The 18,841-nt window shown below is 38.8% G+C and overlaps 2 protein-coding genes across 4 annotated transcripts; both read left to right on the top strand.

The window, feature by feature from the left end:
* The first annotated feature begins 1,394 nt into the window (after positions 1-1,394).
* Positions 1,395-9,165, top strand: got2b (glutamic-oxaloacetic transaminase 2b, mitochondrial). Its single transcript, XM_007549907.2, has 10 exons — positions 1,395-1,555; positions 3,991-4,147; positions 4,243-4,371; positions 4,457-4,516; positions 4,602-4,763; positions 5,643-5,747; positions 5,922-6,072; positions 6,498-6,663; positions 7,238-7,388; positions 8,059-9,165. Exons 1-10 carry the CDS (start codon positions 1,473-1,475, stop codon positions 8,179-8,181), a joined length of 1,287 nt encoding a protein of 428 aa, XP_007549969.1. The 5' UTR covers positions 1,395-1,472; the 3' UTR covers positions 8,182-9,165.
* Positions 9,166-9,807: 642 nt separating this feature from the next.
* On the top strand, positions 9,808-18,767 carry slc38a7 (solute carrier family 38 member 7). 3 transcript variants are annotated; one of them, XR_476047.2, is made up of 13 exons: positions 9,808-9,931; positions 11,554-11,918; positions 12,002-12,055; positions 13,196-13,340; positions 13,783-13,927; positions 14,002-14,100; positions 14,202-14,259; positions 14,347-14,461; positions 14,544-14,691; positions 16,568-16,767; positions 16,846-16,897; positions 17,446-18,168; positions 18,240-18,767. XR_476047.2 is itself a non-coding variant. In XM_016670415.1 (12 exons), exons 2-12 carry the CDS (start codon positions 11,664-11,666, stop codon positions 17,546-17,548), a joined length of 1,374 nt encoding a protein of 457 aa, XP_016525901.1. In that variant the 5' UTR covers positions 9,808-9,931; positions 11,582-11,663; the 3' UTR covers positions 17,549-18,767. The 3 variants fall into 3 exon arrangements, 2 of the variants coding, with proteins under 2 accessions (XP_016525901.1, XP_007549967.1); XM_016670415.1 differs by having other exon boundaries at positions 11,582-11,918; positions 17,446-18,767; XM_007549905.2 differs by having other exon boundaries at positions 17,446-18,767.
* Positions 18,768-18,841: the final 74 nt, after the last annotated feature.

Here is an 18,841-nt window from a genome sequence, read left to right as displayed (position 1 = left end):
ATGAAAAGAAAACAATTCTGCATCTTTGTTTCATACAGTATTTAGAGCTTATATTTTGTCAGTGTGTTTATTGCTAAGCAAAGGTAAGAAACACAAAGAAAAAGTTTTGGATATTATCTGTTTTTGCTTTTATTTAATTTTATTTTTGGTTGTTAAATTTACATGTTTGAGATCGTAAAAACCAAATTGATTACCAGACTAATAGATTTTCTCTGTTAATGGATAAAATTATGATTCAAAACTGAATTTTACATCTAATATTAGACTATACTTATGTCTGATATTAAAATTAGTTTGATAATCTGTAACATTAAAGTAAAAAAGCAAAAATAGAAAAAATCAAGGGGGAAATAATTATCCACTGCAATGTATGGTGATTTTAATTTAGTAACACAAATGAGTGTTAAAGTATGAAAACTCTCATACTATCCATAAACTATCTTTTGACTGAGATAAGGATAATAAGTACATTTATGAAGGTTTTTTTATTTTAAGCTTCAGTCATAACTGAAATCATGGCAGTGGATCAGGTCCAGATACGTTCCTTCTCTTAGTGCTTGTTATTTGAATCCACACAGGTCAATTTTAATCATCAAGCACCAAAATACTTCTGAAATAAGGACAACCTGAACATAGGCATTGTCAGAGCAGCGACTTTAATGTCGATACTTCATTGTCTAAGATTGCCCTCTAGTGGAGCATCAGTACAATAAATGAGGGGAACAATTGCAACTTATAAACCTAAATGTCATTTAAATTATACTTTTAAAATTTTTATTTATTTATTTATATAAGTCAGTTTTAACCAGTATATGTGATGCTATACAAATGTATTGTGTTTTCTTCTTAATTTATTGATTTTGATAGATATTTTGAGTAAAAGACGGGTAAACTTTGGATTAAAGTTTGACTTTTGATGAGCTCAATTAAATAATTTTCTGAACACTCAGTTTCTGATTCACAATGCGCTCCTTATTATCAGTAGTTGTAACGGTAGTTTGTAGAGAATACTTTTGTTTTATGTGTTTTTGTGTGCCTGGTTTTGCGTTAAATCTTTAGCAGACATAAGTTTAACACATCAGGAGTACAACGTCCTACTCACCTCCATGCTGTAGTGCATGTATTTCTGCAAAAGGAGCACAAAGTACAAGTACTATCTAATGCAAAGACATGTTTTTCATGGGTAGGGTGACATGTCTGAATTGAAAATACTTTTCTGTTGATCTTTATTAATTACCGATTTTTTTTGGAAACTAGCCATTGGGTTTTCAGTAGCTACAAGCCGAATTCTGTAGATCAAGCAAGCCAAACGACACGTATCCCCAAAACGAAGCGGAATTCCCATCAACGTGGTCCGCTTCGCTTGTGACGTTCAGCTCTGTCGTCAGCACGTACCGTAGGCGTTTCAGCGTGGTCTTCCCTGTCCTTCACGTCTGTCCACATCCTGCTAGGCTCCTTTCCGCTGCACAACTATGGCCCTGCTCAAGTCCAACAAGGTGATCCACTGCCTGGGCAACATCTCCCCGGCCCTAGGAGCTCTGTCCAGCCGCAACAGGTAAACCACACTCCCGAGCTAACCCACATGTCTCCCGAGGACAGTGAGCTTTTTGCTCCTATACCAATCTACATCTTGTGTGAGTGTTTAACCTAACACAGGATGCAGATTATTATTATTTTTTGCTCTTTAAATGCACAGTCACTTTTAAATGTTACGAACCATCTTTAGAGGACGGTGTATAAAGAGGCCATGTTGTAAGTGTGACCAGCCGCAGACAGGGGTCAAATGGTTTCAGCAGGCCCCGAAGTGTCGGCTTTCGCTAGCATCGGTGTGGTGGTTCGCTTCTCTCTCTAATTTACCAAATTTTTCCCTTATATTTCAAGGAATCCCCTGAGAGCTCACCTAACTCATAATTTAGTGATTGTTGCTAACAGTGACTGTTAGTTTGGTGGAAGTCACGTTGGTTGGTCCGTGGCACACACACCCCGTGGACACGCATACATCCGTGTGGAGGAAAATAATTGAACGAGTTAGCGTGTTTTTCATAATAATTACCGCTTAAGTTACGTTGTCTTCAATAGCGACCTTTTTTCTAATAACGTAAGCCGCTAGCAGAGTTTTGCGTTAAATTCCACATAACGTCATAGGAAACCTCAGAACCCTTAAATTTATGAACCCGTGTGAGTTGATTGGCTAACTCTTTTCGCCTCTGCGCGCTGATTGGCGATTGGGTTCCACCTCTGATCGGTGATTGGTTGAACACGAGAAGCGAAAGAGACGCCGGTTCGTCCTTTGAGTTAGTTCTTGGAGGGCAACTCCAAGCTCCAGTCGCTAAGTAAAAATAAAGGCTCAGACAACTGCGATCAAAATAAAATAAAAATAATAATAAAAAAATCATCACTTTAAATTAAGATTTATTAGATTAATAACGTACTAAGCACGTAGTGCTATCCTTCCAAGTTTAAAGTACAAAAGTGTCACTTATTATGAAACTTTGGTCCTGAATGTATATTTGCAGTTTCTTTTGCATAGATTACTGCAAAAGTCTCAGTCAAACTGAGACTACAGTCTCAGATTGACTTTGACTGTAGTCAAGGCTGTAGTCTCAGTTTGACTGTATGCTCTATTGTATCCAAGCACAGACATTTCTTCTCAAACATCCTATGCTTGTGTTAAGTGAGCTGTGAAGTCATTTGGTAAGGGAAAGCAAAAGGCCTTTGATCTATTGATTACTGAAGGTAAGTTGTGCAGTCTGTGCCCCCTGGCCTGCTGGTTAAAACCAGACACCCTCTTTAAGCACAAACCATAATTTTTCTGCATTGACACAGCTTTTATTTTCTCATATAGATTTTATTCATATAGTAAGTGTAACTATGGGATATTTTTGAATGGCTCTAGTTGTATTTACACATGAAATTAACCCTGCAAGTATTGCACTTAATCTGGATACCCTTCACTAAGCTGAAGTTTTGTGCAACATGTTTGCCAAGAAATTAAGTGTATTATGATAAATTCACCTCATATTTGAACATTAATTTTAGACTTTTGCCCTTTGCATGAAGTTCTCTCCTAAATTTAGCTACAAAGTTCAGATGTTTCACAAAGTAGAAGAAACCCGAGACAATGAATAAGGGAAGGAGTGCAACTGAGGTCACATGTAGCAACTTTTATTTCCATTTACTCACACAGGAGACATGTTGTTGGGTTTTCAAATATTCTTTTAGATAAATAGTTGAGTTTTATCAAATCTTTATGCAACTCACAATATTAATGTAGCCTAATGTGTTTTAAAGTATTTGCATCCTTTTTAATGCTGTCTTAACTGGATCTCAATGCTCGAAGTCGCAGATTGAAGTAAAGAAAATAACTTAGACAAAATATCAGATACTTTTCATTGTGTTTCCACAGGAAAACATGCAAACCTTGTTTAGAAACATTATGGCTGACTTCCAGGAAAACAAAGCTGAGTAGAGGCAATAAGTGCAAGAAAAAGAAACATGCTTGCATTTCTTTGGACGGGTCTGCCCACCTTTGCCATCTGATCAAGACCCCATTTCAGGGTTGAATCCCATGTCCTTGAAATTACCTCAGTAAATCTCTGTGTTTTCAACAGTACTGCAATTTTCAGTATCCACTCTTTTGTTCTAGTGAGTAAATGTGGGAATAAATTTAGTCCTAAATTGTATTTTGCATCCAGATTACTTCCTTTTCCTGTTTTTGGACTTTGAAACGGCTAATTGGATTGTGTTAATTTCCTGAAACCCAGCATGTGTCGTTCATGTGTCACCAGCTCAGTGGGGTCACATGAAGGGAAAAACTTAAGTAGGCGGATAGAATCACTTCAGTGAGCAGGGTTGTGGCTAACACTGTTGTGTAAAGCAGATTTGGTGTTTGTAGTCATGAATGTAAGGGCTTCCAAACAACCTTTTTGTTGTTACTTTGGGTTTTGTAGTCCTATCAGCATCCATTTTTATTGTGCTTGTTTTGTGCAGCTCATGGTGGGCTGGAGTGCAGATGGGTCCCCCTGATCCCATCCTGGGGGTGACAGAGGCCTTCAAGAGGGACACCAACCCAAAGAAGATGAACCTCGGCGTGGGAGCCTACAGAGATGACCAGGGGAAACCTTTTGTGCTCAGCTGTGTTCGTAAGGTAAAACAGTCCATCTGCTTTTTTTTATTTTTAATTTCAGAATGCTGTTAGTTTAAACATTAGTTTTTCTTCACTTCTCCTTGTTTGTTCTCCAGGCAGAGGCTTTGATGGCATCCAAACAGCTGGATAAGGAGTACCTGCCCATCGGTGGTTTTGGTGAATTTACCAAGGCCTGCGCCCAGCTGGCGCTCGGTGCCGACAACGAGGTGCTGAAGAGCGGCAGAGTAAGTTATGGTGTCTGATGTAGCAGTCTAGACCTTGGTGTGTCACAGTCAAACAGTCAAGGTTGTAAAATTTACCTTCCATCAGAGCGTCACTGTTCAGACCATCTCAGGAACTGGATCACTGCGCATTGGGGGAAATTACCTGGTGAGTGCTGGTTTTACTGTCACTATAAAGAAGAGACGGGTTAAAGGTCATGCTGGCTGTATAATCTGTTGTTTCTGTGTCTCAGGCTCGGTTCCATACAGGTCCACATGATGTGTACCTGCCCAAACCCTCCTGGGGGAACCACACACCCATCTTCAGAGACGCCGGCATGCAGCTCAAAGCGTACAGATACTACGACCCGTCCACCTGCGGCTTCGACTTCAAAGGAGCCCTGGACGACATCTCTGTGAGTCAGGGCTAAAAAAAAACGATCATTACTCAATAAGAGTATTTATCTGAGGATGAGTTGAGTTTCACACTAATTCAGCCTTAGATTGTTGACACTCAAGCTTTGTAGAATCAAGTTTTCACAAAGTGTGGAGGGGAAAAAACACAGTCTAAACTCTGAAGTCATTAAATAAAAATGGTCTTTAATACTCCAGTTAGATTCGTTTTTATCTCTTGGGGAGGGCATTTATCATATTTATCATTTATTGTAAAAAATAAAATATATATGTATGTATTTTAAGAAATTTGCTTTATTGTTATGAGGAATTTCAGGTGTAGAAGATGGTAAATTAAAAAACAAAACTGACAGTAAGATTTTTGCTATTTTCTCCACTGTTTGTTCCACAAAAGCATCAGTAGATGTCAGTAAATCTGAAAATTTGATTAAATGCATTAACTCTCTGCAGTTTAGTGACATAAATCAGTTTGTTACGCAAGTAGCGTCCTGAAGAAGCCTGTTGCAAATGGGAATATTTTTTTCAAAAATTATATTTGCTTGTGGTGCCATGACTGCTGGGCCAGGGAGTCACAGCCAAACAGTTGCCTAAAAAATAAGAATACATTATTATTTAAGAGTATATATATTTTTCTTTATCGTAATAGTACCACAACATACTGTGATAAAATTCTAAGTCCACATCGCACGCCCCTATTTATCTCAACATTTTACATCAACATGGTGGAAACTCAACAGTAATCATAAATTTTGCTAATTGTTAGCTGGTGACTTAAAAATGTAGTTAAATGCACCAGAGGCCTTCAGATGAGCTGGTTGACGTCTCTGTGTGTTTGCAGCTTTAGTTGCATCTCGTTTTGATGAATTCATTTCGTGTTGCAGAAAATCCCAGAGAAGAGCATCATTGTGCTGCACGCCTGCGCCCACAACCCCACCGGCGTGGACCCCAGGCCCGAGCAGTGGAAGGAGATCAGCGACATCGTGAAGGTGAGAAGCACTCGCCTCGGTCCGGTTCTAGGAACGTCTTGATAAAACCCACTGCTGTTATCATCTTGCTCTCTAACACAGACTTCCATGACTGATAAAAGCTGTACGTTAGGAAGTTGTCGTGTCATTGTTTTAAATATTAACAGCTTCTTATCGGCATGTTGAACCTCACAGAAAAGGAACCTGCTGGTGTTCTTCGACATGGCCTACCAGGGCTTTGCCAGCGGCGACATTGATCGTGACGCCTGGGCTGTTCGGCACTTCATCGAGACTGGCCACAACATCGTGCTGTCTCAGTCCTTCGCCAAGAACATGGGACTCTACGGTGTGTGTGAAGATCACAGCAGACTGCATAGATAGATAGATGGATAGATAGAAGTACTTTATTCATCCCAACCGGGAAATTACTGTGCAGTTGCAGCATACACATACACAGATCAAATTAGAATATGAAAAATAAAATAAAAATAAGATAAATGCATAAAATATAAAATGTAAGCTGTAATATTCTGTACAGTATGAACAGTGAAAATTAATAATCTGTACAGTCTGTACAATAGTGCTTTGTAAACAATCTGTACAATATCGATTAATGGGCAGATATGTACTATGATATGCAGCACCTGCAGTAAAAGCTTGTTTTTGTCACCACCTAGTGGCAAAACTTTGTGGGGCTCCATGCAGAGTGTTTCCCCTTCGTAGTTCATGGAACCTCGGCTCTGCCTGACTCTGCTCTCTCGGTTTCGACAGGTGAACGTGTGGGAGGCTTTACTGTTGTGTGCAAAGACGCAGAAGAGGCCAAGAGAGTCGAGTCCCAACTCAAGATCCTGATCAGGCCGATTTACTCCAACCCACCGATAAACGGCGCCAGAATCGCTGCCACCATCCTCAACACACCAGACCTGCGCTCGCTCTGGTAAAAATATTAACACAGAAGCTGAACTTGAGCCGAAAGCAGACATCTCCCAGAAACGCCACGCTGGATTGTTTTCTTACCACCTGAACGTTTCCACATTTTGTCGGGTTTAAGGCATAAACTTCCATATATTTTGTGTAATAGACCAGCTCTGTAAGTGCATAGGGAGGATTGAGGAACATGTTTCACAAATAGTGTTTTTATTCAGCTCATTAGGGCTACAACAGATGATTAGTGTAGTATTGATTAATCCATTGTTTATTGTGACGATTAATCAATACATTAGATAAGAACATTTCCACATTCCGCAGCTTATGTCAATAGTTGAGTCATTACAATTAATCTAATTTATCGCCCGAGTCCTAATTAGAATTCTACATTTTTCAGAATACATTTTTGAAAACTTTGTTTCCCTTTCACTAAATTATCTTCTCTATTTCACAAAATCCAATCAAAATATGTTGCATCTTGTGGCTGGATTAGGTGTGTAAGAACATAAAACTGAAGGGGTAGATGTGCCACGGCACCTTGTTGTTGTTTAAACAGGTTTTTCTTGTTCTGTTTGTGCTGGCAGGCTGGAGGAAGTCCATGGCATGGCCAACCGCATCATCAAGATGAGGGAACAGCTGGTGGCGGGTCTGAAGCAGCAGGGCTCCTCCCACAACTGGCAGCACGTCACCGATCAGATCGGCATGTTCTGCTTCACTGGCCTCAAACCCGAACAGGTACCAGCAGGAATAATGTGCGGGAATAATGGAAATCTACTGGGTAAAAATGTAAAACTGCAGCTAATCAATATTTTGGGTTTAACGGAGCCAGATCTGTTTGTGATCTTTCAAAATAGTTTTGATCAGTAGTTTTATTTTCAAGAGGATTCTTCAAGAGATTTTCCTCCTTCTTGGATGACTCAGATTTATCTTTTCCTGGAAATCAGCTAGACCGACATATTGAGCTTAAAAATGAGAAGTTTGAGGATAAAATAGATGTGACAATATTTGAATGTTGATTGGGTCGTGACCAGCAGCAGCGTGTTTGGATTTAAAGTGACAGGAGGCCCTTAAAAATCTCACCCTGAATGATGCAGAACTGATCAGACTAAAATCTCATCATACGAGAATGATTTTGTGCACAAAATGTGATGAGCATGTTCTCTGAAAACCTAACTAGTTTGAGGAAGTATAATAGGTTACCTTTAATGGGTTCAGTTTGAGGCCCTGCTGAAGTTAACATGCTTACTGTAAAGGCACTCCAGCACCAATTTGGTGCAACCTGTCTGATTATTAAATCAAAGATTGGCGGAAGGGTAACAAAAAAAAAGATGCCTTTTTTCTTTTCTTTTTTTTTACCAGCACTTCTTTAAGCTCTGCTGCATTTTTGTTTTTGTTTTTCCTGCAGGTTGAGCGCCTGACGAAGGAGTTCTCGGTGTACATGACCAAAGACGGCAGGATTTCCATGGCGGGCGTGACGTCCGCAAATGTGGGCTACCTGGCAGAGGGGATCCATGCGGTCACCAAGTAGAGCAGATCGCACTGGAAGAAGAACAGAATCGAAGCTGCTGTGTTGAGGAGCTTTTTGTGTGTCCCTCTGTTCCACCTTTAGAGGACGGGTTGATGCTTAGTTTCACTTTTTCTCTTCTGGATTTCATAATCATTTCAACATGGAACATTTGTTTCTCTGCAAGTTTTCACTGAACTGATGCCCCTTTGCCATTTTCAAAAAGGTTGTGACTGAGCTGATAGTCTTTATTTATTCTGAGCAATCAGCTGCTGACTCTGCACTTCTGTCCCTCTAAATGTTTGCTCTTGACCCTCATGCATTACGCTGCAACGTTGGGATAATGCATGTTAGCTTTAGGTGCAAGTTGAGATCTCTGTTGCTTTGTGAAAATCTTTAGAAAATTTATGTTGGTGGTGTTTTAGCACTTTATCAAATGCGTGGCACTATTTGCTTTTGTAGCTGGGTTTTACTGTGAGAATAGGCATTGATCTGGTTATCAGTTCACTTTTGTTAATTTCATCAAACTGTTATTTAGTCTCTGTATTTAAAATGACTCGGTTATCTTGTTTGCATTCGGTACTTTTCCTGTACGTTTCTGTGAGATCTTCAGTTTTCCTTCACAGAGCAGCAGTCTCTCAGTTGACATCACGGTTAAAAGAAAGAGCACAAAAGTCGAGAGTAAAATGGAAGTATTGAGTGTAAAGTTCACTGGAGGTAGTTAAATGCTGTATGCGTATTTTCATGTCAACAAACCACAAAACATATGTCCATGTAATCCAAAGTAATCTAAAAGAAACATGTACAGAAGAAGTCTCATTTGTCCAGATGCTATATTTGAGTGTTTAAATCTCTTTATGGCCGAAACATTGAGACACGGATGGCATTTATAAATGTGGTGTCATTTGCTGATATTCCTGGAACTTTGTCTCCATTCTCCGCTTCCTGTCTGAATCTAAACATGGGTCATCTACCTTACTGAACAAACAATAAATCCATATAGAGAAATGTTTGGCTTTACTTGAATTTTTTTCAGCATTCATGGCACATTTTTGGCTATTTCCGCCATTTTTCTTAACCATTTACACCACAACTATAAATATGTTATCTGCTTCTTTACACATTCCTTGATCAATTAGCATTCAAATTCTTGCAAACATACATTGATTAAATTAATTTTGTTAAAAGTTTAGATGGGTTTTTAAAAATTGCAGTTTTTTTTCTATCTTACTGTTTTCTGTTATCTGAATATTAAACATTAAATTGAGTACATTTATATATTACTTCATTAATCTGAGATATTTGTTTTTTAATGAAATTCTAGAAGAGTAAGCACTATTACCAGCATTGATAAATCTCAACTTTATTCATGCTTGTATATCATTAATATTTTCATTATTTCGCTATCTAAACTTGACCTTTTCTTAATTTTATTTTTCACATTTTCTTTGATTTCAAAATACTTACAAATACTTTTCTTTCACTTTCTAAGCGTCTACAAATACATAAATATTAATCATAACTGTATTAAAAATATTTAAAACTAGCATAATACGATCATTTCCACATTCTAGGTACGTAATTTAATCAAATCGTGGAAAACTATATCAACCAGAGTTCAAAAGAAGTCACGTGACAGCAACGTCAGCAACGTCAGCCACGCTAAAAGCGTTAGAGCGCCGCATTATTGAGAGGGTGAGCCGATGGAGAAGGTTGAAGTGTTTTGTGTTGTTCGTTCCTTGACAGCTGACGGGTTACAGTAACTTTAAATCAGGTTGGTGTATTTTAATGTGTTATTTTGCTGGCGAGATTGTTATTCGTATTTAACGTTCAGAGATCGTTTGCTAGCTTAGCATAATAACAAAGGGCATGGCTGCTGCCCTGATAAACGCTGATGGTCTGTTGACGATAAAGAAGCTTGACTATTGTTTAGTCAAGCTAAACAATAAATTGCCCGTGGCGTGATTCTGTTTGGAAGCAGAAGGAAACCCAATTTAGGTCATGTGTTATTTTTCCTCATTAGTTGCAGTTTATTGATTCACATCGTTCCTGAAATATGTATTTACCTCTGTTTTAACATTTTAAAGTGTCGCTACACGGAGACGCAATGTGCATGGAAAATGTGCATGGAATCATTGCTTAAAACGCAATGATTCAATCCATTATTGCGCCCTACCTTCACATTTAAGTTTAATGACATTTGTCTGTTTTTACCTGTCCCCAACCCTTTTTGTTCGGATCTTATCTGAAGGAAGAAAAATATGTCCATTTAAATCTGATTCTTAGTAGTTTCGCAAGTATGGGAAGTATAAACCAAACCCCGGTTTCTGTCTTTCAGGAAACACTCGTGATCAAAGTTTAGCAGCTTTTTATATGATGTGTTAGTTAGAATTGAAGGAGGTGGTGGGGTTTTTAGAGATAACAATTTATTTGACACTATTGCTTTAGAGATCTATTCTATACCTTAAAATTATTTTTTGTCCTGCTACATCCAAAACTTCAATGTATTTTAATGAGGTTTTATGTTATAAACCCTTACAAATTGCCAAAAAAAGAAGAATTGGTCTTCTTCTGTTATTTGCAAATAAAAATCAGAACATGAATTTGTATCCTGCCCTTCTTCAGATAGAAGTTTTTGACTATTTTCCTTTCCAGAATAGTTCAGTCGAAACTAAAAAAATAATTCTCTGCGTTCAGAGATAATTATTTTTATAGATTTGTGGATTGGATTTAAGCTTCGCACTTTCATCAGTTTCTACGCATGATTATGAATCTGCTGCTGTTATGTTTCTCTATAAGAATGGTGTGTTCATAGTGATGTGCCATATTAATTAACTCCTGGTTCAGGAGGAGTGGCTGCTGCAAATCTATGACTCGATGCAATCTTCTGGGTTTCCTTGGGTAGAAACGTCTTAATCTCCTTTAAATATTTAATTGAGCATACTGTGCTATTTGATAGGTAGGACCAATTGGAATGCAGAAATAAACTGAACTGAATTAAAGTATTGTTTTATAACCTGACTTTTGCTTTTAAACCTGTCCACATCCATCTGCTGTGCATGTTGATCCTTGTTCACTAATGTTCTTTGGCACACCTGTCTTTTTTTGTAACTACATGAAAGGGACCTGAAGGTGTAGTTTTGAGACTTTTATTTGTAAAAAAAAAAAAAAAAATGAAAATTTTCTTTTCACTTCACAATTATGCAAAAATATTTTGATGTTACTCTGTCATCAGAAAACACAAAATAGTACAATGAAATTTATAATTTGGACAAGTTCAAGGGGTATTCATGTTTTGCTAGGAACTGCTCTTGCTGATATCATTGAGTGGAGTTTTACAGGGAATCCCACATGCGTAGCAATCTAGCAATCCCAATAATCAATATTTGATTGCAGAGTGAAGTAAACGGCCTCACCGTTCCAGGATCCCTCCAGTTGGCTTAGAGACTTCAGCGGAACGTCGCTGCCCTCCAGCTGACGCCGGTCCTCTCTCGGCTCCTTTCCTCATGGCGATAAACACTGACGCTGAAGACTGGGGCGGCATCGGCGGCAGCAGCGACTCCGGAGAACGAGCGTGGCTCCTGCAGAGCCCCAGCGTGGATTCTGCCCGGCACCCCGAGGCAGAAGAGGGGAGCCGGGGCGTGTCGGCTCTGGGTGCCGTCTTCATCGTGGTGAACGCCGCTCTGGGCGCGGGACTGCTCAACTTCCCTGCAGCCTTCAGCATGGCTGGAGGAGTGATGGCAGGAGTGATGCTGCAGATGGTAAACGGATACCAGAGCTGTAATATTCACAAGTTTATGAAACATTTGAACACTCCCTTTGTGTTTTTTTTCTTTTTTAACAGTTCATGCTCATCTTCATCATCAGTGGGCTGGTGATCCTTGGCTACTGCTCTCAGGTATGTTTGGGTTTGTCACGATGTTAAAGTTGACTGCACAATAAATTGTTGCAGAAGTTTTAGTGATAAATGATAATATTATTATTTTGAGACCATTTTCAATTGGTAATGGCATAATAAAGCAGGAACACATTCTCAAAGATCAATAAACTTTAAATTTGAATGAATATGTAACAGCTGCACAGTGGTGCAGTTGGTAGAGCTCTTGCCTTGCAGCAAGAAGGTTCTGGGTTCGATTCCCAGCCCTGATCTTTATGCATGGAGTTTGCATGTTCTCCCTGTGCAAGAAAGGGAGAAAAATGATAAATCATGCAAATAGAAATATTTGAACTTGCTTTAACTTACCATGTGATAAATTGATTTATTGTCTTGTTTTTGTTTCTGTTTGTTCTGCTGAACCAGCAACATGTTCCGCAACAACTCTAAAGTTTACTAGATCTGGCGAACATATTTATACCTTTTATACTTTTTCACCTTACTACCACAGAGCAGTGCATGATTGTAAAGTAAAATTTTTGTAGACCTAACCTCTTTGATTTGATTTGACACATAAGTGTAAGCCTTAATGTCTCCCACTTGATCTGTGGATCTCTGCTGCTTCTCTCGTCTTGGTTGGTACATTTTTAGTTTGGCCATAATCTTTACATTTTCTGATTCCGGATTGATCATTGCTTAACAGTTTTATCCCTCACCAGTGTGTTCCTTGTTCTTCATGGTCTAACATGCCGGTGCTGGTTTAAAGATAAATGGAAAACCTCATTTTCCCTCCAACTACACTCTACCCCATGTCGGTGTATCACAGCAGATCCTAATAAAACAGGTTAAAGTTTGCCAGGCAAAAGCAGAGACTTCAAATCTTTTCAGGAAGCAACATTGTTGGGCAATAAAGTCTCCATGTTGTCTTTCTGTTCCTGATCACGACAAGCAGAATTGTAACAATTGAAGACTTTCTGTTCCTGTACAGCTCAGATGTAACATAAACAAAAAACTAAGTTGAGTCCTGCAGGATCTGTAGCACACAACAATTCAGCAGGAAGAACCTGCTATAAAAAGTTTTCACTATCAACTCATTAAGTGTTTTGTATCCATTTTTTTATGTATTGTATGCATGTTTATAAATCGGCTGTCTGCTTTCTGCAGGCCAGCAACGAAGCCACCTATCAGGAAGTTGTTCGAGCCACTTGTGGGAAAGTCACAGGAGTCCTCTGTGAAATGGCCATCGCCATCTACACGTTTGGGACATGCATCGCTTTCTTTATCGTCATCGGCGACCAGCTGGATCGTTGTAAGTGTCGTCTCTGATCAATAAGGCTTCATAACTGGAGGCTCTGAACTTTAGGTTCTCTGAGTTCAGATGTTTGTTTTTTTTTATCTATCGGGACAGATTTTTGACATGCTCAGGTTAAGCAGTAACATGGAAAATGCAGAATGTTGAGGACGGGTGCAAAGAGCGTTCATTTTGACTCTGCTCAGCTTTTTCTCTCGGTAAATGCCTCATGTGACACATTGTGTCTCTGAGATGCTGACAAAGCAGAAATCCTGGTCTGGTCGAGGTGACGGAAATGTTTTCTGTCTGAAGTCGTGCATGATTTTTATTGATCTGTCTCCATTTCCTCCTGTAAGTTGGGGATCTGATTCAGCATTTCTCATGTTTGAATAATTGTTGAAAAGAAAACTAAATTAAGGGTAAAATATAAACATTTTAGGAACATTTGTGTTTGTCGCAGTGATCGCTGCTGTTGCTCATGAAACGGACGGGTCGCCCGAGGGTCACTGGTACACAGACAGGAAGTTTACCATCGTCGTCACTGCAGTCCTGGTAATTCTGCCTCTGTCCATCCCCAAAGAGATCAGCTTCCAGAAATACGCCAGGTACAGTGAATCTGCTCCGTGTCTCGCTCTGGATTTATCTTGTGTGACGATCAGCTTGATTGTTGCTGTTGTAGTGCTCTGAGTGTGATGGGAACCTGGTACGTTACCATTGTGGTTATTGTGAAGTACATCTGGCCGGACAAAGACATGAACCCAGACCACGCTCCAGCCACGTGAGTCCTGAAAATATGAAAGTTTTTCCCAACTCGCCTGCGTCCGCCTCATTTTTCTTTGCTCGTTGTTAAACCATCGTCGTCGTTGTTGTTGTTTACAGTTCTGCTTCCTGGACTGCTGTTTTCAATGCAATGCCCACCATATGCTTTGGTTTCCAGGTATCTCCTCATTTCATGTAGACTTTTGTTTTTAAAATAAAAATATGTTTGTAACTTGAGTGAAACGTGTCTACCTTCTCCCTGCAGTGCCATGTCAGCTGTGTGCCGGTGTTTAACAGCATGAAGAGGAAGGCGATCAAACCGTGGGGGTTTGTAGTCACTTGCAGCATGATAATCTGCCTTTTTGTCTACATAGGAACGGGTGGGTTTCCTTGGATTGTTTCTCTGATGCGTTTTCTGTTGAGTTATCATTGACTCTTGGTGTGCAACTCGTTTGTGTTCAGGCGTCTGCGGCTTCCTGACCTTTGGCTCCAATGTGAATCAGGACGTGTTGATGTCTTACCCGCCTGATGACATCGCTGTGGCCCTCGCCAGAGCTTTCATTGTCATCTGTGTGGTGACTTCCTACCCCATTCTACACTTCTGTGGCAGGTAAGATGCAATGGAAAGGCAACTTTGGGGGTTAAACACAGATATCTTAAAGCCAATGTGGATATTTAGTAAAAGTATCAATTTGTCGGAGCCTCCGTTGCATTGCTGTGACGTAATGGGCTTTGAAGAACCCATGAATTTGGACTCAGCCATGATTTATTGTTTTTGAAACATATGATTATTGCAGCTAATTGCAGATCCAGATCCTTTTTATTTGACGACCTCAATAAAACGGTCCCTCCATAAAGTCTGATTTGTTGTTTTTATTTCCTCCTGCAGAATATTTCTCAAGTTGACTTCCCCTGCATTAATTTGAAAATGACATTTCTGAGTTCTTAAAATGTTTAAATCTTTACTAAGGGATCACTTCTCGTTTTTTTTTTTTAGTTTTTGCTTCTGCGTTTATGAAGTCGAATGTCTGATTTGATCATCTGATTTATGCTTTTTATGCTGACATAAAGAAACTGAGCGTCACTCACAGGAAGTTTCTCCACTTTACAGATTTCTGCCTTTTTCTTTTGACTGTTTTCATTCGATTCATAGAAATCACTGAGAGCTGAGTTTTTTTTTTTTTTACCTGCCGTTTTTAAGATGGTTGCCTGTTATTAAGGTTACATAAAATAGGCAGGCGTATCGATAAAATTCCCTTTCTTTGCATCCCAGAGTTTAAATTTCAGATTCTGCATAAGAAGAAAAACAGCAAAAATGGGAATGTGTTGTAGAGAGTGAATAACTGGTACAGTTTTACGCCCAAGGACGTCGGGAGGAAGAAGTTTAACCAGCGTCATTAACTTCACAGCATGCCAAGTTAATACCAGCAGAAAAAGTTCATTTAGATCCACGTCAAATAATTATCTTTAACATAAACGCATATCCTCTCCAGTCACAAACGGTAGATTTGGTTTAATTATTATAGGACTCATTTCAGCTGAATGTTCAGTCAAGATGAAACTTTCTGCCCAACTTTTGGTTGATGTAGCAGTGAACATTTCTGTGTGCAGGTGTATGTAAAAGTGTTTCTACTTCTGCTGAAGAGTTAAGTCAGGGTCCTCTAAATTTATCCTGCAATTCAAAATCTGATTTATTTCATAGCAGATCTAATTTTAATAGATTTTTTTTTGTTTTAATTTTTTATACAAAAGACAAATATTTTTAAAAAGCAGTTTTCATTTGAATAATTTCTTCTGTAAATCGAATAACGGTGTTAATGCCAGGCTACGAGAATCTTTGCTTAATCATGAGAACATAGCTATAATATTAGCAGGATGAAGATGCAGTTTTGCCAGAAAAGTATTAAAGATAAAAGTCTTTTTAATGAGATTTTTGAGTTATTGAGATCTGACGTCGGTTCCTGCGGCTCTTTCTTCAAAATAGATTCAGTCATTTTCTCAGTCGTTTCAAAGTCCTGCTGCTGAAAATAATTTGATACTGATGAGTTAAGGTGCTGAATTGCAACTTTACAAGATGCTCAACATTCCTCATTTCATTTATGTTTTTTAAGTAGAAGTTCTCATAAAATTATTTCTTTATTCTTTTAATATTACGACTTTATTCTGGTAAAGTTCTGAATTTACGCTCAAATTATTTACACTTTGTTGTACAACTTTATTCTTGTAATATTGTAGCTTTTGCTCTTGTAATTTAAAACAACAAAAAACTTAGCCTGGCTCTAATATCCCGTCATAGACTCGACCTGAATTCAAAGTTGAGATAAATAAATAGAAAATTAAATGGTTTAGTTGTGCTGACATCACTCTGAGTTATAGAAACCCAATGGGGGAAAAAAAACCTTTATTTTATTAGATTAATTGATTTATCACTCGGCCCGATCACAAACCCTGACCCTGTTCTGTCCTGCGACGCCTCGCCCCTGCAGGGCGGTGGTGGAGGGCCTGTGGCTGCGTTTCCAAGGCGAGCAGGTGGAGGTGTGTGTTCGCCGGGAGCGCAGGAGGAGGATCCTGCAGACGCTGGTGTGGTTCGTCGTCACCCTCGTCCTCGCTCTCTTCATCCCTGACATCGGCCGCGTCATCTCGCTGATCGGAGGTCTGGCGGCCTGCTTCATCTTCGTGTTCCCAGGTAACGCTGCGCGTCCTGCGCTCACGTTCGGGTCGAAGTGGAGCCTAAATGTCTCATTATGTCTCTTTAACTTCACAGGTTTGTGTTTGATGCAGGCCAAACTTTCAGAGACAGACATTCGAACTACAAGGTGAGGCTGCTTATTTTCTGCAAACATTTGTTTTTATATAAGGGTAAAACAAATATATATATATATACTTGGTTGTAGGAAAATGGACTCATGCATGCTCTTTAACTGTTTCGGTGATTAAAATTAAATACATTTTGTATAGCTGCATTATAAATAAGTAATCCTAATGATTGATCTGCACCTGTATGCTTTGGTGTGTTACTCTGCAGTATTTTTCCACCTACAGTTGAATATATCGAAGGCTTTTTAGCTCTTAAAACCATTTATAGTCATACATTTATAATTCAGAAGACTGACGTTTAATTTTATTATTATTTTATATTTCCATATAATGAAATTTGTGGTCCAAATTGCCCATGTCTTATTGTAAAATAATAAATATCTTTGACTTCTACACCTTTTGATTTAAACCTCTTAGTAACTGTTAATGATGTGTATTTATTTTTTATAATTTACAATCAACACCAATATTTATGCTGTTAAAGCGGCTTTGAAATGTGATTTTAGTTATTTTATTAGCTCTGCCTTTGTGTTTTGATGTTTTCCAGCTGGCATTTATTGGTGGTCCTTGGCGTTACCATGGTGACGCTCGGGGCCTTCATCTTCGGCCTCACCACGTCTAACTCCATCTACCAGGATGTCGTGAACTGAAAAGGATCCTGTCTGCAGAGCCAGCTCTTTCCTCCGTAACAAGAACCGTGCTGCTACTCCAGAGCGAATTGGGTTGGAGAACCACAATGGACAGACTTCAGTTTTTTTTTTTTTTCTCTCAGTGAAGTTTAAAAACTTAATTTTGTTTCTACCATTATCTGTTTCCTGAAGGAATCGGACTGATTTTTATTTTTTATTTTTTTACCCCCTGCCGCTCAACTCTGCATGAATGATGCCCGTCTGGTTTACAAGAGCAGAAGGACTTTGATTGGAGGGGTTTTATAATCAAATTGATTTTTTTTATTTATTAATTAAATTGTACCAATTTGTGAGTTTTACCCTGCATGTCGCCATTAATCACTGAAAACGTGACGATGTCTCCATCCTGCGCCATCATCAAATCCAGGTGCTGCAGGTGGATAAAAGGTGAAGCATTTTGCTTCAGCGCTCAGCCAAAGTTGAACTGTGGGGGCGAGACTAATGTACATTTTAAACTGAGTAAATCATGTATTTATTTAGATTTTTTGTTGTTGTTTACTTTGGACTTGACTCTTAAGCTGACATGGAACAAATGAAGCTTCTGTCATCAGGCCAGACGATTGCACTGGTGTCCAGAATCGGTCCACACGGGTCGCTGTCATGGTCAACTAGAAGAATGACTTGTTCATCGGTTACTGACCTGCAGAAAGAGGTCAACTGAATCATTTGTGACACACTGGCCCCTGAGGACTGGGGGTGGAAACCCCTTGTAAGAGCCAGTTTTAAGAAATTGACTTAATGTGTCAGGAAATCATGTTTACTGTGGAAAAACAAGGGAAGAAAACTTCAAACGTCCGGCGCCAAATGGTCCAGATGCCTGTGCTTTATAACTGCAGCTCTTCTTTTACATTTAAAGGAAGATGTAGTAAATGTTAGGAAGACTCTAGTGTATCAGCTCTGAAGAAGTTTTATTTTTCTTTTCCTAAAATGATGTAATTTGTAAATTAAGGTAAACACTTTTTTTGTTGTAAAAATTGCATTTGTTTTGCTGCAATCTAAGCCAAAAAAGTTGTGCTGTATTTATTTAAACTGTCATTGTTTCCATCTTTTTTTCATATATATAATTTGTGCCTAAACATTTGGGATTTTTTTTTAAATCTACATATTCCCCAGTGCATTTTTTTGTGCTTCATCTGATTTATTACAGGACAAATCAACACTAATCAAGTGCTAATCAGACTTGTTTTTATTTAGAATTACTTGAAAACCTTTCAAAGAAATTAATTTAAATGCATGTGAAAAAAGATGTTTAAT

The sequence above is a fragment of the Poecilia formosa genome, unplaced genomic scaffold (genome assembly GCF_000485575.1).
Source record: "Poecilia formosa unplaced genomic scaffold, Poecilia_formosa-5.1.2 Scaffold33, whole genome shotgun sequence".
Classification (NCBI taxonomy): Eukaryota; Metazoa; Chordata; class Actinopteri; order Cyprinodontiformes; family Poeciliidae; genus Poecilia; species Poecilia formosa.
The sequence above is the reverse complement of the archived record's forward strand: the minus strand, read 5'-3'. Positions and strand labels throughout refer to the sequence as shown.